The sequence below is a fragment of the Monodon monoceros genome, unplaced genomic scaffold (genome assembly GCF_005190385.1).
Source record: "Monodon monoceros isolate NGI ecotype Baffin Bay Population unplaced genomic scaffold, NGI_Narwhal_1 Super_Scaffold_2, whole genome shotgun sequence".
NCBI classification, from domain to species: Eukaryota; Metazoa; Chordata; class Mammalia; order Artiodactyla; family Monodontidae; genus Monodon; species Monodon monoceros.
In genome coordinates this window covers 60,625,883-60,644,201 of record NW_021703776.1, presented here as the reverse complement: position 1 = coordinate 60,644,201, position 18,319 = coordinate 60,625,883, and the positions used below count along the sequence as shown (strand labels likewise).

At 37.2% G+C, this 18,319-nt stretch overlaps 1 protein-coding gene across 14 annotated transcripts in view; it reads left to right on the top strand.

Moving 5' to 3' along the window:
* The window catches only part of PDE1C (phosphodiesterase 1C), a 610,522-nt gene that overhangs the window by 512,957 nt on the left and 79,246 nt on the right, over window positions 1–18,319 (top strand). For 13 of the 14 annotated variants that reach the window (XM_029234327.1, XM_029234329.1, XM_029234335.1 and 10 more), the window contains 3 exons: window positions 7,352–7,452; window positions 9,973–10,101; window positions 17,545–17,646. In XM_029234327.1, coding sequence (XP_029090160.1) covers window positions 7,352–7,452; window positions 9,973–10,101; window positions 17,545–17,646 — 332 coding nt within the window. The remainder of the gene's footprint in view (window positions 1–7,351; window positions 7,453–9,972; window positions 10,102–17,544; window positions 17,647–18,319) is intronic. The other variant, XM_029234337.1, reaches the window with a different exon arrangement.

Sequence of the window (18,319 nt, the reverse complement as noted above, 5' to 3'; positions counted from 1 at the left end):
GATTACTGTGGAGAATGGATCTTGAGGAGGCTTGTTAGAAGAGATACTGGTGAGATAATGGTAGTTTGGACTAGGAAGGACATTGCTGGGATATAGAGACCAAAAGTTCTGTTTCTGAGGTAGAGTTAAAAGAATTGGATGGTGAATGGGATTTGGAACACTAAGGAGAGGAATCAAGAGGACATCTTAGATTTTGGGTTTGATAAACAGGGTTGATGAGAGAACCTGGTAGCAAAGCAAGCTTTAGGGGAAGGGAAGTCAAGAGTTTTGATTCAGACATTTTGAGTTTAAGATCCTTATTAGATATCATTGTGGAGATGTCAAGCAGGAAGAAAACTAAGGAGTCTAGAGTTCTGGAGAAGGGTCAGGGATGGACATGGAGATTAAGCATTCAGGGGCATATCAATATTATTTAAGAACATGGAACCAGATGACGTGATATAAAGAGAGGGCATAAATAGAAAAGTAGAGGGGCTCTGAAGTGAGTCTTGGAGCAGTTCTAAAGTTTAAAATGAGGGTAAAGAATTAGAGCCAACAATAATAACTAACAAAGTATGGCCAGTAACATTGTACAAAACCCATGAGAGTGTGGGGTTGTGGACACCAAGGAAAGAAAGTGCTCCAAAAACAACTGTGACTTATGTGGAACATGCTGAAAGGTCTAGTGGGATGAGGACAGAGAAGTGACCACTGCCTTTGGTAACATGGAAGTCATTGGTGCCCTGGTCATGACCAGTCCCAGTGGTTTGGTGGGGATGGAACATGGACTGGAGTATAAGGACAGAATCGCAGGTGAGAAGGTGAGGACACGTCTATAGAAAACAATATTAGAGGGAAAATAACTCAGTTCAAAAAATGGGGGACAGTTCATTTGGAAAAAACATACTGTTTTTGTCCTACTTGAAATCATTCACCAAATATCAGACAAATGAATTAAAGATGTGAGCATAAAAATTTGATTACATTAGAAGAAATTATGAGGATATGTGTATAGCCTTGAAAAAGGAAATCCTTAAATAAGCCTCAAAACATGAGTTATATAACAAAATATTGATTATTTTGAGTACATGGAAATTAAAACCTTCTGTAGAATAAAAAAAATCACCATAATGAAGTAAGCACTTGAGGAAAATACATAGAGAGCAAGGATTAAGATCCAGATTATATAAATAAATCAAAAAGAAAATGGCACAAATTCCGTGGAAAAATAGGAGGAAACACATTGACAGAGTTAAGATTCTCCTATTGTAAAGTCTCTGGCATGGGCTGAATTTTGTTCCCCCTCCCTCAAATTTATGTGGTGAAGTCCTAATCTCCAGTGCCTCAGAATGTGACTGTATTTGGAGATAGAACTTTTAAAGAGATAATTCAGGTAAAATAAGGTCATATGGGTGGGCCCTAAACCAATATGATTGGTGTCCTTCTGAGAAGAAGGGATTAGGACACAGACATGCATGTGTACCGAGGAAAGACCTTGTGAGGATACAGAGAAAAGCTGCCCCTCTGCAAGCTGGGAAGTGAGCTGTCACCACAAACCAACCCTCCTAAAACCTTGATCTTGGACTACTAGCCTCCAGAACTCTGAGAAAATAAAGTTCTGTTGTTTAAGCTGCCTAGTCTGTGTCATTTTGTTATGGCAGTTCTAGCAAACTAATACAGTAGCAGAGCCAGGATTTGGTTTCAGTCTAATATTTAAATACAAAATATAAAAATTTAAATATTTAGCCATGCTTCTGCAATGCTGGTGGCAAAAAAGAACCCCTTATATTCTTACACCTCAGTATCCTCATGTGGTACTTCGAAGTACTGTGGTGAGGATCAAAATGGATGTGAAAATGTACTTTGAGATCATCTGTTTGACATATCTTTAGTTAATACCTACTGTGTACAGTGTACTATGGAGATATAAAGGTGAATCATACACAGCCTTTTTACCCCCTAGAAAAACTCTCAAGTCTTTATACTAATGCAAGTTATCATTACGTAGATGTTATATCATAGCAGCCAATGATCATGATGCACTGCATACTATTCTTAAATGAGCTCATTTGCCATTTGCCATTGAATTTTCATTATCAATTCAGGCCGTATTCAGAATAATTCTTAAATATAGAAACTACTTCCTGCCCACTCTCTCTTGGAAACGCAGCTCAAAGCAGGCTTCTTTCATTGCAAGCTTACGAAAACAGTAGGAAGCATTCTGATGAATGGAGAACATATTGTTACGCTAACCTTTCATTACAAACCAAGCAGGGAAAAATGCTCGAAATCATTTCAGCTTTATAAACTGTAAGACACGTAGGGAATGAAAATATCCCATTGATAAAGTGATGCCTGGCCTTCAACATCAACAGTATTACTCATTGTAATCTGTTTATATTACTCATTATTGCTTAGCTAAGATGCCTAGGAGATGCTCGAATCTTTTCATAATGATTTTGCTCACGTCTAAGAGAAAATCCTTGAACAGAATTAGATTGAAGAGTTGTTGATTGAATAGATATGAATCAGACTCTGAGCTCCAGTCTGCCTTTGAGTTAGGTCAAAAGATTCCAGACTCCAAACCTGTCCTCTGGCCCTTTCATTGCTTTTATCAGGCAAGGTGCTGTTAATTTTCCCTTTGCTTATTTTTTTTTAGAAGGGAGAAGCTGTGTATCTTATTCTTTTGATCATATGTGGCATCATTGTATTTACAAGGGAAACACTAAGGACATTTATCTAAATGGCATCTTGGTGCTAACTAATTTTATAAAGGTTGTGGTCAGTAGAATTTTGGCCCCCATGACCTTTGCCCTCTGATGTCACACTTGTGAATAGGTTACATTAGATGGCAAAAGGGATTCTGCAGATACAGAAGGTTGCTAATCAGAGGGCCTTAAACTAGGGAGGTTATGCTGGATTCTTCAGGTGGGCCCAGTATAATCACATGAGTCCTTAAAAGTCAAGAGATGTGACAGAAGAAGGGTGAGCAGGACTCAATCAGCTGTTGCTTGAAGATGGAGGACCCAAGTGGAAAGCATGAGAAGGAAGTGAATTCTGCCAGTACCCTGAATGCACCTGGAAGCGGATTTTCCATAGAGCTTCCGGGAGGAACACAGCCTGCCAACACCTTGGTTTCAGCCTTGTGAGGTCTTCACCAGAAAGTCCAGCCTCATGGTGCTGGCTTCTGACCTAGAGAACCATGTGCCAGTAAATGGGAGTGTGTGCCTTACATTTATGGTAATCTGTTAAGGGAGCAATAGAAAACCAATAAGAGTTGGAAACAGATTACTAAAGAAACTCTATCATTTACCCATCGAAGTCAGAACTTGCTAATAATGTCTCCACTAGCAATGGGGAATTATCCGTGTCCTTTCCTTCAGGTTTTCACTGCCCACCACGTGTCCCCCCACAACCCACATACATGCACAGCTTGCTCTCCTGAGTCATACACAGCAGAATTCAAAGTCTACCTTTACCAGTTGTCAGGGTATCCCTGTCATTGAATTAGTTGTGACACTCATATTTTGTAGGTAGGGAAATTCTGGATAGGATCTGTGACTTGTACTTGTCACAGTTTGATAAATCTTGAATAAAATTCTCACAGGACTTAGATTTCTGACATTTTATGGATGGTCATAAAACCTTCGGGGTTCATAGTAATAATGAATTTGGAAAAGGCAAGGAAATCTGAGCTATATTAAAATATTAAATCCCATTTCCCTCAAAATAGCTTCTCCCACTTTCTCTGTTTCTATTAATCCTGCCATTTAATGCCACCCACCATTTTTTCTTTCCGCTTAGGCTAGGAATGTCACGGTCATCTTGAGTGCATCGTTTTCTTTGACTGCAACCTCTTCCTGCCCCTCTGCATTCAGCGAACTGCTCAGCTGTGAGGATTCGACCTCCATACTGTCTGTACATTCTATAAGGACTTTCCAATCCAAAAGTTCAGCTCTTATTTCTTTCCTTTGTGTTCTCTGCTCTTCTTTCTCCCTTTCAGTGGCATGCTGACCATATTACTCTCCTGCGTGTAAACTTCACTGCCTAATGAACCTGGTTTGTGTTCCTTTGGCTTTTAATGCCTGTCATCATAGGGCCCTAATCAACCCTCATTCCTGCTCCACTAAAGGGAATCATTTCCTTACTGGTGATGAATCAGCTTTTGCCACTGGGACTTGCTTCATTGTTCATTCTGAAAATGCCCAATTCCATTCTTGCTCAGTCCAATCTTCATTATGGTTTTATTGTTTGTTGTATGTTCATTTAATCATTTGTTGGTTTTGGTTTGTTAGAAGTAAGTTACACTTAAGATAGGATTTTGTCAGTATATTTGGATGAGGACAGGAGTTACACTGCTGTTTGTGAGAACTGTGATTATGTAGTTAGTTAGACACTTCTGCTGGCTGGGCTGATGCTCTGTGATTCAGATTTATTTAGATGGTACACTGTCTCCCATTCATGATCTTATTTTAACATGTTAAATTAACTTGGCATGAACTTGGAAAAAGAGATACATTGGTACTTGGGAGTGGGTAGAGGGAGTTGGGGCAGATGGGTGGGGACAGGGTGTTGGGGAAGAAAAGCAAAACATTGCCAAAATGAGAAAAGTACATATGAATGGAAAATATCAAGAAAACTTGTAATATAAAATCATACCTATGTAATTTTATGAAGAATTGAGTAAACACATGAACAATGACCCAAAGGAAACGTGACTTAAAAATTATAAGTAAGAATTCTGGAGTCAGAAGGTGTGGCTTGTCTCAGGACTAGCTCTGAGACCTTGGGTAAGTTACTGAACCTCTCCCAGCCTCAGTTTTCTCATCTATGAAATGTGGATGACAGAGTACCTACCTTTATGGAGTTGTATATATTGTATGAGTTTCTATGTATAAATAAGCCGACACAAAGTGAGCTCCCATAAGTGTTAACCCTGATGAGGATGATGCCCTTTGCTGCTTTCAGAAGAGTTTTTCATGCAATCTGCACTTATTTACCCATCTCTTTTTAATTTAATTCTGTTGATTTTTTTCATCTTATTCTGTTTTCTCCTTGTGTCTTTCTGCTCCTAGTAATACATCAGTTTGTATTTTGTGACATATTATCAAGGATTCCAAAACGTTTCCTGACATTTCATGCTAGATTCTGCTAGAAATCTTTTTTGTTTGCTTGTTTTTGTTTTACATTTTCATAACGTTTTAACACTTAATAGAAGCTATGTACAATAATTTTTCTATTGTATCTTACATAAGATAGCCACTACAGAAATTTACATAGGTAAGAAGTAAGATGGATGGTTAGGGAGGGCCCAGTCCTGTGAGCTATTTTCTCAGAGGCTATAGGTCAGAGTTCATTGAGGGGAGGGGCTTCAGATTACCCAATTAGGTGAGAGGTGAGGAAAGGCTAAAACACAGGCTGCTAGACAGAGTTATCCAGCCATTGGGTCCATCAATATCCCAAGACTTGGGAAATAGCATTACACAAATCTCTCTCCCCTTAAGTAAGCACAGTGCCAAATACTCTCAATCCCAGCAGCTCTGACAGGAATCACCTATCTCTCTTCCTTGCCTAGAGTGGGAAGACATCTACAACTTTTAGACACTATTGGTCCCTTCCCCCAACATTTAGTTTTGACTGTAGCACTTGATAACCCAGAAGAAAAACAAGGTAGTCTGGGTTGTCCTTTAGTGAGAGACGGTCAGAAATACTTGTTTATAGAATTTGAAATACAAATCCTCCAAAGTCAACTGGCTCCCAAAACAAGCTATCAACTGACAGAAGTGGGTTCTGGCTTCCCGTCTGCAGTAGCCACTCCACTTTGAGGCAATGGCACAGAGGCGTTCTCAGAATGGAAATCACTTTTTTAAATGTAGTTTTCTTCCTGAGTTATTTCTGTGCTCATTCTTTCCTTAACTCTGAAGTCTTTTTTTCATAGGTTGTGTGTAGTTTATTTATTTTTCCCTTAGCCATCTTCAAAGAAGGTAATAATTTCAGTAAGTTTCTTAGATGAAGATGAAAATTAGTAATAATTGGAAAAAAGTTAAAGTGAGAATTATTAAAAATTGACCTGTTCATTTTTAAATCATTTTGTTAACTTAAATCAAATAAATATATTTTATTCACTAATCTTTAATTCAGTACCCAGGCTGCTTCCTGAATTCTTCCAATTTAGGCACCCATGTTTGTCTTGCATTACCCCTGCTCCTGTCTAAGACTTCTAGTTTCATTTCTTTAAGAGGAAATGGGAACTTAAAGATTCTCATGAAGAAAACTGAGTGCAGAATCTCCCTAAATTTTTATAATTGTTTTCTACTGTTTCCCAGTTGTCACACCTATTATGATACCAGTTCTTTTAGTGACTGTGCAAAGCATTGAACTTCTATGGACATAACTTTTTGTATTCACATTTTATTGGTTTAGGTTATATTTTATTACATAATTATAATAATAACTGCAGTTTGTTAAAATTGGGTTTGGGATAAACCACACTGAAACTTGGAATCATTAACTCAACTAGTACAAAAGTAAGCAGGGATACCAAAGGGTGAGGTGAGAGTGTGGAAGCTCCATCCTGTGGGCATTGAGCAGTGTGGTTTACAGAAGGGAGGGGAGGCATCAATGAATCCATAGAGTCTCTGAAATGGAAGTCGATTGAGGGAGCTTCAAACACAGCCGTGGTTCTCAAACTCCAGCGTGTATCAGAATTATCTGGATGGCTTGGTAAAACACAGACTTGTGTGCTGCAACCCACAGTTTCTGATCCAGTGGGACTGGAGTGGGGTTTTGCATTTCTAACAACTTTTCAGGTGATAACTAACACTGCGGTTCCAGGGAACACAATTTGAGGACCACTGAGCTACAGCCAGTTTTGGTGATGTGGATGGGGACAGGTCTCTTCAAACATCAGCTTGCACAAGGCAGAATACCAGATGTTATCTTTCCATCTGTCTCTACCTATTCTCCTTCTAGTGGATAGGCATTAGGTTTTCTGTTACTCTTAGTTTTTGGTATTGTGTTGAAGCAAATTCTTTTTTTTTCTCTACTTAGAAACTTCATTTGGAATTTGGGAGAGGATGCAGTGAGGGCTGTTAAAGTTTTCATGTTCATTGTTTTTTGCTTCTTTGAAAAAATAAAATAAAAACTACTGGTTAGCTCTTTCAACGGTGCTGGGCATGCTGTTTTCAAATCACACATCCTCCAATCTCCCTACAGAAGGAAAAAACCCCATTTCTGTCTGTCAGAAAATGTGTGTTTGGCAATAGCTTGCCAGCTGCAGAGAGGAAAGGCAGCAATGTGGGTGTGTTGTCAGCAAGCTGAAGACTTTGAGAAGGAGACAGATTATCTGATTGCTCTGTAATCTCCCTTTCAGAACTGGCTGACAGAGCTGGAGATCTTTGCTATAATCTTCTCAGCTGCCATCCATGACTATGAGCACACCGGAACCACCAACAATTTCCACATTCAGACCCGGTGAGGATGTTGAAACCTTTGGAGAAGAGGCGAGAGGGGGCAGGGATAGAGTGTTGAAGTCAGAGGGGTGCAGTCACCTTTCTTTTGCATGGTGGCTCTATTTTGAGTTTCTGAAAAACTGAAATTATAAATAAGAGATTAGCCCCGTCAGCTTCAATCAAAACTTAAAGAAGCCATTTGCTCCTAATTCTCCTATGTTATTCACATTAAATATGGATATCCTTTTCTTCTCTATTATAATGCTAGCTATTTATGTATGTATGTACTATGCATACTCTACCCATTTCTAATAGGAGGTGGAACAGTTTCCATAAAGGTGCAGATACCATGTAGACTAAATCACTGAGGACGGGCAAGGATTGGAGTGAGTCTGTTGACATTAACAATGGCAGAGCCATCTTACCATCTTACCTCTGGAATTCTGGTGATGCTCTTCTCATCCTCCGTGATTTCATCTCTGCTCTGTTCAGTGCATATGTTACTCCCTCGCACAGGGCTTGGGGAGCTAGGTTGTCTCATGTAGGCTGCTTTGCACCCTCCGTAAGGAACTTCACAGGTAGACACAAACCTCTGTGGGGGTATTAAATACAGGTCCAATTGCCTGCCTCTGAACCTCTTGACTGTAACAGGCATCACTAATTGATTTTGGTATTTTTTTTCTTAACGAACTGCAGATTTATCCTTAGTATTCCTCTCAGCACAGAATTCCAGGCAAGCAGTACAGTCAGCTGTCATTTCCATTTAGGATGAAACCTTATCTGCCTTCTCCGGGTCTAAGAACTTCGCTTCTCTTAAGACAATGATGTGGAACTGGAGAGACTCTGACAGTAGGATTAATTGGGTCTTGAGGTAGGAATCAAAAGAAGCTAGAATTGGAAAAAGGTGGTGAGACACAGAGAAAGAATATAATGGGGAGGGTTGAGAGTTTAAGGCTAAATAAATACTTGCTGATTTCACTTGAAAAAAGCAGGGGCGCACTCCAGATAAATTTATGTTCGTTAAGTCATTCCATACATTGTTTAACGAAGCCAGCACTTAATTATGGGGTACACGAAAGAAGACGATATCGACAACATCGTCTGATCTCTGCTCAGAAGGGGATTTCGGCAGAATGGAAGCGGACAAAAGGACCTAAGCCACGTGCTTCATCTTCTGCCTCCTCCTTCCTCACAGAGTAGTTTTGGCTGCTGTGAAGCAGCCTTCTGTAGTTCTGTTGCAAGGTCTTTGAATACAGGGATTCCACAGAGCATCTCTGTTTAATGGATATTTGCCAGTGGAAGCTTTGCTCTGAGGAAGAGACAGCCGTGAATAGCACCTGCTGAAGGAAGAGAGGTGGCTGGAACAGAGTTGTACATGGATCTTGGCTGGAGACCAGTGTCAAAAGTAGTCACGACTCAGGGGAAAATGGTTTAATCACAGGAGTTGGAAAATAGCTTAATGTCACAAAGTACACATCAGTTGGTGCCTTACTTACTCAGCGGATATAAGATTAGATCCTTCACCTTGGGATTTGCTGGTTTTGTGTTCCGTCCATTGGAATGGAAAAGTGCCAGAGGGTTCAGTTGAGCTTGCTTTGGAATGAAATTTAAACGTTCGCCTTCTTTAAACTGAATTTTATCCAAAGCATCTCAGCCTGTGAGATCCCTGTTTAGGAAACTAAATCTGTGACCTGGTTCTTTGCCCTTTGATGGACAGACTGTTAAGCCTAACACTTTAAAGGTATGCTAAATATATCCCAAAGTTTGGCCGATGACAGTTGGAAGTTATCTTGGGGAGAAATGGCTCAACTGTCAGAAGACATTACCTTCATCCCAACGCTGCCACTTAGCCACTGTGGGGCTCTGTGAACTCTCACTTTATATCTCTGGGATTTAGCCTCCTTGATGAGAAATGAATAAGCTCTAACGATCTAAGGTTTCATTAAATTAAATATATTAAAATAGTATACTGCCCTATGTTTGGTGTCATTCAGCTGTTTGAGAAAGCGACTAACAATTGTCATATAACCCTTCCTCAATTTCCCATGTATGGCTTCTGCATGGCAAAATTTTTAGGTCAAGCCACTAACGGAAGAACTTGAAAACTGTACCTGCCAGGTGGTATGTGTTCAGAGAATTACAACTAAAACAAATATAAACACATTCCCTCATTGAATAAAATAAAAATAAAAAGTCATTCCAGAAAATATAAGGACGTTTGACATGACCCACATTTTTAAAATAATCACCTTTGCCACTACTGCAGGTAGTTGAGACCTGCTTACAGAATAGTTTTTAGAGAGTTCTCAAGTTGGATATCACATGTGAAATAACATCCACATATTGACATTAAAATACTCTACGTACATCTATTGATAATTTGTAGTGTTGGTGTTAGCTTTTTGGTCGATATAAATGGCATGGGGGCAAAGTTAAATGCTAAAATAGGATAAAGAGATGGTGTATTCCACTTTTAGGAGAGTTACCTGAAAAATCTCAGCTGTTCAACATCCTAAATTATTTTGCTTGGCTTTCCTCTCAGGTCTGACCCAGCGATTCTGTACAACGATAGGTCTGTTTTGGAAAATCACCATTTAAGTGCAGCCTATCGCCTTCTACAGGAGGATGAGGAAATGAATATTTTGATTAACCTCTCAAAGGATGACTGGAGGTAAGGAGGAGCTAAGAGAGAGATTAGGAGGCTAGGAAAGGAGCCGTGAGGATGGACGGAGCATGCATCTTTTGAAGAAATAATACTCTGTTTGAAATTGTTATTGCTGTTTCTTTCTTTCTCTGTCTCTCTTCTCTTGCTTGACACAGATACTCAAATATATTGTAGGCACCTTGGGAATATTTGCTGTTGGTTACCTTAGGAAACTTGTGTTCTTTTTATCTTACCTTCTTAAACCTAAATTTCATCAATTAACTTTTTTTTCACCTTATATTGGATTGGACTTCTTAAATCTTTCAAAAGTTGCTAAGGAAATTGACGCTTTAAAATAATCATGGGCACTTAATTCTGTCGCCTAAGTGGCACTATGTGTCTTTGAATTTGGGCAGACCTGAGTTTGAATGTGAACACAGTCATTTACTAGCTGTATGATATTTAGGAAGTTACTCAACCCCTTTACACCTTTTTAAAATTTAATTTCTAGAAAATAGATAACATTTAGCTTGTAATTTGGTTAGGGTAATAATACATGATATAGGATATATAGGGTAATAATACATGATATAATATAGGATATATAGGGTAATAATACGTGATATAATATAGGATATATAGGGTAATAATACATGATATAATCCATTTAAAATGCTTAGCACAGTTTGTGACACAGATCCTTGTAGCCTGCAGATCTGTAATATAGGTGAAGGTGTTTCAAAGCTTGTAGGCAAAATCACTTAAATGCTTAAAAACTTCTGAATCTACTGTGATGCAAATAATACTTATATTTTAATTAAATGATCAGCTGTTTATTGAGTATCTCTGTACCATTATGCAAGGATTCAGAGAAATAAGCCATTCTGAACAACAAATCTGAAACTGATTTTCAGTAAGAGTTGGCTATTAGTTGCCATGCAACTCTAGTTCATTAAAACAGAGAGGAATATTTGGCTTGAATTTTGTTGGAAAATGTTAGATTTAAGCAGCATCTAAAAAATGCAGAGCATTTCAGTTAATCAATGCAAATCTTGTAGAAAAAGGAGCCCTCTATCCAATTTAAATGTTTGTAAAAGTATAATAAAAGATTTGAATATGGCAGAGAACAGCTTTACACGTATTCAGATATATCCCTTTGATCCCAGAGGAAGGAGAGAGAGAGGGAAAATTGGGTAGAAGCATCCTAGATCTCCGTGCATCCTAAAAAATGTTCAGCAAGGCTGTCAAGAAATTCTTGAGACAAAGTCGGCCATCAGAGGAGTCCCATGTCTCCCAGGAAGGGATGCCCTCAGTCATTGGCTTGGAGCAACCCATGGGAAGCATGGCCTTGGGCAAAAATGGCAATAGTTTTCAGAATATAGTAGCTGAGGCCCATAGCCAATTAAATTCCTATAGTTGGTGGTCTGTGTGGTATGTTCTCATGGCCACTGTCCCATGGTAATTAAAATATGTTATTAAATGGCTGTATAATACTCCATCTATGGAGTCCCATAATTACTTTTGAGTGTGTGAGTATGGGTGTGTTCGTGTGTTTTGGTTATTATAAAGAATCCTGTAATGAACATCTCTTTAATGTATTTTTATGTGTAGAATTAATGGATCAAAGAATGTTTGTTGTTTTAAGGCTCCTGTTGAACTTTGTCAAATTGCTTTCAGGTAATGCACTAATATTGCTGGCCTGTGGGATTTGTGAGCACATGGGATTTATGGCTGGATGGGCATAATTGCCTCTTAATCTATTTTGAAAGCATAGATATGCAACCTCTGTTATCTATATTTTTGTTAAGGGTTTTCTATTTCTGCTTAACTATACATTTGTCAAAATTTAGCTTAGATTACTTGTGTTTCCACTCTGCTATGATCATAAGCCTCGTTCAGTCTGCTACTGTGTTAGTGAGGCTGGTTTCGGCAATATCTAAACCCAGAATCATTGCAACAGACCAGAGTATATCAGTTCACACTGGAATACACTGATATTCACCAGTGCAACCATCCTAATTATGTATCATTAGCTCTGCATTCTTATTGGTGGGTATTTGTGAAGTACTAGTTTGAATAATTTGAATACTACCTCTGACCAAAGCAAGTTGTAAAACTGAGTGATCCAGCAAAACTTAAGTGAATTTAATATAAAAAAAGTCAAACTAGTTACTTGAAAAATATAGTTTAATGAAATCTGTTTATGTACTAGCCTTATATGTGTGTGTTTTTTATTCAGCACTATCTTTACTATCTCAAAGAGAGAGTGAAATGTAATTGATTTAGAATCATGGAACATCTCAGGTACAGGAACATTCTGATTCAGTGGAAACTTTATAATTATAGCCCATAGTGCCATGCTTTTTTGCTACTCCTGTTTTTGAGGATTCTGTAGGTTAAGAAAAGATTGTAGTTGATGTAGCTTAAGTTACATAGATTTAGTGTTCTATTATATTTTCATTTAAGGACAGTTTTTAAAATATTGTTTTATTATTTTATCATATTTTATTAATGTTGAGATCCATTGCTCTAAGACAGTGGTATTATCTCACAAATAAAATATTAACTTATTATTAAGGGCTCTCAGTTAAGCCCATCAACCCAAAGACAACATATGTTTAGTATCCTATGTCTTTCTAGGAAAGCAATTTAATATCTGATAGATTCTATTTGGATACATAAGTGCATTAGACTTTTAGGACCTTTATAAATGAATGTATTACCAGGTACTTACTGCATTTCAAAGTGGAAAAATACGGAATTCCACTTTGGGCAGGCCAAATCAGCTACTGATAAAGCAATTCTCCTGCAAATAAAGCTTTAAACTATGGACAAAATACAAAGACACAAATAAGCACAACCTCCAATGACGTGAGAGCTGTAGAGAGTAAACAAAATCACACAAATTTTGGAGATGTGTTAACATTTGGAGAATCTGACAGGATGAGGTGAGTGTGACGTTTTGTGTCTTTACTCTGAAGGCAGTCTCAGTCAAGGCAACACTAGATGGATAAAGCTATATTTATACAAAAACCTCCACTATGTTTCTGGCTAGAGAAACCAGTGTAGGAACTACCAGAGCTGCTAGCAAGTGAATTAGAACTCCATGAAAGAGATTGCCAAATAAGGGAAAACTTAAATTCTGCGACAGTCTCAATGACAATACAAAGAGCAGGAAAATGTGACTTGTTTGCAAGGGAAAAGACAATCAACAGATGCAATCTCCAAGATGAACTATTGTTGGAATTATCAGACAAGAACTTTTAAAGCAGTTATTATATTTATGCTCAGTGAGGTAAAGGAAAATATGCTTGTAATAAATAAAATACAGTAAAATTTAACCAGTGAACTGACAACATAAGGAAGAGCACACAGAAATCTTAGAACTGAAAAAGTAAAATATCTATATTGAAAATTCACTGTATTGGCTTAGTAGCAAGTTGGAGAGGACAGAAGAAAGAATTCAGTGAACTTGAAAAGATCAATCCAAATTATCCATATTGAAGAAGTAGGAGAAAAAAAAGATTTTAAAAAATGAGCAGTTTTAGGGACCTATGGGACACTTTCAGGTGGTCAAACATAGGGACAACTACAGTCTCAGAAAGACAGGAGAGAGAGAGAGAGAGAATGAGACACAAAAAATGTTTGAAGAAATAATGGCTGAAAACTTTCCAAACATGGTGAATGAGATAAATTTATAGATTCAAGAAACTCAGCAAACTTAAACAGGATAAATTCAAAGAAAAACAGACCTGCATGCATATTATAGTCAAACTGCTAAGAGTCAAAGATAAAATTAGAGAAAAACGACACATTACATTCAAGGGAACAATTTGATTGACTTTGGACTTTTCATCAGAAACCATGGAGGCCAGAAGGCAAGGGAATAATGTCTTTAAAGTGTTAAAAGACACAACAACAAAAAAGTTGGCACAGAATGCTATGTCCCATGAAAATATCCTTTAAAAGTGAAGATGACATAACATTATTTTCAGATGATGGAAAACTACAGAAATTTGTCACCAACAGAGCTGCATTTTAAGAAATGCTAAAGAGCTACATGATGACAGTATTTCGCTTAATTTATTTAGGTCCTCTTTAATCAGCAGTGTTCTATAGTTTTCAGTGAACAGGAGTTACACTTACTTTTTAAAGTTACTACTAAGTGTTTTATATTTATTTTATTTATTTTCCAATGGTTTGCTGCTAGTCTGTGTGTGTGTGTGTGTGTGTGTGTGTGTGTGTGTGTGTATAGATATATATCTATATATCTATATCTATATCTCCATCCAAGGCATTCAATGGGGAAAGGAAAAGCTTTTCAACAAGTGGTGTTGGAACAAATGGATATCAATATGAAAAAAAGTTTGAGTATTACCTCACGCCATACTAAAAATTTACCTTGAAATAGATCATAGATCAAATATAAAAGATTAAAATGGTAAGACTTCCAGAGGAAAACAAAGTCCTTGGGGTAGTTGGAGGTTTCTCAGATAGGACCCCAAAAAGCATGAAGCATTAAAAAAATTGTATTAAAATTTAGATTAACATACAGACACTATTATATATAAAATAGATAACCAGCAAGGACCTACTGTATAGCACAGGGAACTCTACTCAATATTCTGCAGTAACCTATATGGGTAAAGAATCTGAAAAAGAATGAATATATGAATAAGTATAACTGAATCACTTTGCTGTACACCTGAAACTAACACAACATTGTAAATCAATATACTCCAATGAAATTTTTAAAAATTATATTAAAATTTAAAACTTTTGCTCTTTGAAAGACACTGTTAAAAAAAAAAAGCAAGATAGGAAGTAGAAGTTATTCACAACTCATATATCTTACATATGATTTGTATCCAGAATGTATAGTGTACATCTACCGCTCAATAAGAAGAACACAAACAACTCAAGTTTAAAAAGGGTAAGGTCCGTGAATAGACATTTTTGCAAAGAAGACATACAGATGGCCAGCAAGCATATGGAAAGATGCTCAACATCGCTAATCATCAGAGATGCAAGTCAAAACCACAATGAGATATCACCTCACACCTGTCAGAATGGCCATCATCAAAAAGACCACAAATAACAAATCTTGGGGAGGATGTGGAGAAAGGGAATCTTTGTACACTGTTTGTGGGAATGGAAATCGGCACTGCCACTGTGGAACACTGTATGGAGGTTCCTCAAAAAACTAAAAATAGAATTACCATATGACCCAGCAATTCCACTCCTGTATATATATCCAAAGAAAATGAAAACACTAATTAGAAAAGATACATTCTTCCCAATGTTCATAGCAACATTATTTATAATAGCCAAAATATGGAAGCAACTTAAGTGTGTATCAACAGACAAATGGATAAAGAAGATGTGGTATATGTATATAATACTCAGACATAAAAAAGAATGAAATCTTGCCACTTGTGACAACATGGATGGACCTGGAGGGTCTTATGTGTAGTGAAATAAGTCAGACAGAGAAAGACAAATACTGTATGATATCACTTATATGATAGAGGTAGGAGATTAAGAAGTACAAGCTACTATGTATAAAATAAATAAGCTACAAGACTATATTGTACAACATAGGGAATATGGCCAATATTTTATAATAGCTTTAATTGGAATAAAAATTTTGAATCCTTATGTTTTACACCTAAAACTAATATAATATTGTAAATCAATCATAACTCAGTTAAAAAAAAGGGGGGGAAGGGTCTGAAAGAGGCATTTCCCTAAATAAAGATATACAGATGTCCTATAAGTACATGAAAAGGTGCCTGACATCACTAGTCATCAAAGAAATACAAATGAAAAACACACTGAGATACCACTACATATCCCTTAGAATGGCCGAGATATAGAAAATCTGGAACTTTCATACACTGATTGTCAAAACGTAAAGTGATACAAACCACTCTGAAAAATTTTGGTAGTCTTTTTAATAAAGTTAAACACTCATCTATCTTATAAACAAGCCATTCTACTCCTAGGTATTTACTCAAAAGAAATGAAAACATATCTACACAGTGACTAGTACATAAACACGCATAGTTTTATTCATAAGGGCTCCAAACTAGAATCGAATAACCCAAATGTCCATCAGCTGGTGAATGGATAAATTAATAGTGGTGTCCTCGTATGATGGAATACCATTCAGTAGTAAAAACAAATGAACTGTTGATGAACAACTATGTGGATGAATTGCAAATCATTATGCTGAGTAAAGAAGGCTAGAAGAATAAGAGTACATTTTGTATTTTATATGTGTGTGTGTGTGTGTGTGTGTGTGTGTGTGTGCATAGGCAGATACATATAAGTGTGTATACCTAGTGTCTAGTTTAATATATATGTGCATGTACCTATGTACTCTACATATATGTGTATATACACATGCACATATATATCTGCTTTATGCCTCTCTAGTTTGCATTTTCTAGTTATATATATGTATGAGTACATACACACACACATATATAATAAAACCAGAAAGACATAAAGCAAACTATCTAGACATAAAGCAGATCAAACGTTGCCTGGGGCCTGTGGGTAGAGGAAGAGGTGAGCTGCAAAGAGGTTTGAGGGCGATGGAAATGTTCAGAACCACGACTGTGGTGGTCCTTCCAAAAGTTTTACTCAACTGTTAAAACTAATTGAAACGTGCAACTTTTAGGGAAGCAGTTTATTCTATGCGAATTCTACTTTAATAAAGTTCTTAGAGAGAATAAAAAGATCAGTGTTTGGCAGGGGTTCAGGAGCAAGAGGAATGAATAGGTGGAGCACAGGGGATTTTAGGGTGTTGAAACTATTCTGTCTGATACTGTTAATGATGGGAACATGCGAGTATGCATTTGCCAAACCTCAGAGAACTGTGCAACATGAGAGTGGACCCTCAGGTAAACTATGGACTGGAGTGAATGTAAGGTATCAATATTGGTTATCATTTGTAACACCGCATTAATGTAAGAGGTTAATACTGAGGGAAACTGCAGTAGGGGAGAGCGTATATGGGAGCTCTCTATACTATCTTCTCAATTTTTCTGTAAACCTAAAACTGCTCTAAAAAAGTCTATTAAAAAAAGTGAAATACCTATATCCAACATGTACTATGGATTATCAGTCCCCCTCCTAGGATTAATTTCAAATTAATTTTTTCTTAAAACTTGAATTCTTAGAGAAAGGAATGATTTACTACACTTTAAGATTCTTTGGAATTTTTACTGTGAGTTAATTTTCCAAATGATATGTGCATTCCACATATTATATTCCTAATAAATGATATCCTTAATCTTTAAGCTTCCTTTATTCCTAATAAAAAAGTCCGCCTAAAAGACTCAAGTTAGATTCGAAATGTCACAACCAATTAACTGATTTTGGTTAGAAATGGCAAAGAATAAACTAATTTTTCTTTCCATTTTTTACTTCTATCCTTTTTTCTCCGTGGGGTGTCCCTGAAAGGGAGTTTCGGACCTTGGTAATTGAGATGGTGATGGCTACGGATATGTCCTGTCATTTCCAGCAAATCAAAGCAATGAAGACTGCTCTGCAGCAGCCAGAAGCGTGAGTGGGCCTGTGACATCATGTGTTTTCATAGGTGTTTGACCTTGTCTTTGTCCATGTCACTGTACCTTTAAATTTTATCTCCTTCAATATGACTTTATTGAGTGATCTCATAAAATAATGATGCTTGGAGGAGAAAGCATGAGAATTGTACCTATCAAAGATATATTCTCATTAGGGTTGAAATAACAATTTGCCCCAGTAACAATTTGCCCCAATTAGAATTTAAAATATTTCCGTCAGAAACGAAATTTTGGAAGATCCACTCAATGCAGAGGCAACAAATAAAGGTCAGTGAGTGACTCTTGGATTCTTGTTGTCTTTTTAATGATGGCAGTCATTCCAGAAACGGTTTAGTTTCTGAGGTGTCCAGTTCAATAAACATGGAGACCTTGCTGATGAAAATCCCAGTTGTAGGATGAATTGATGGTTTTCCCCTAGTTCAGCTGCAGTGGGGTTTGAGATGGGAGAATGGAAGGGATTTTATGTTTTGTTTTTTTTTTTTAATTTTTAATTTTATTTTATTTACGTTTTATGCAGCAGGTTCTTATTAGTCATCGATTTTACACACATCAGTGTATACATGTCAATCCCAATCGCCCAATTCATCCCACCACCACCACCACCCCCCGCGGCTTTCCCCCCCTTGGTGTCCATACGTTTGTTCTCTACA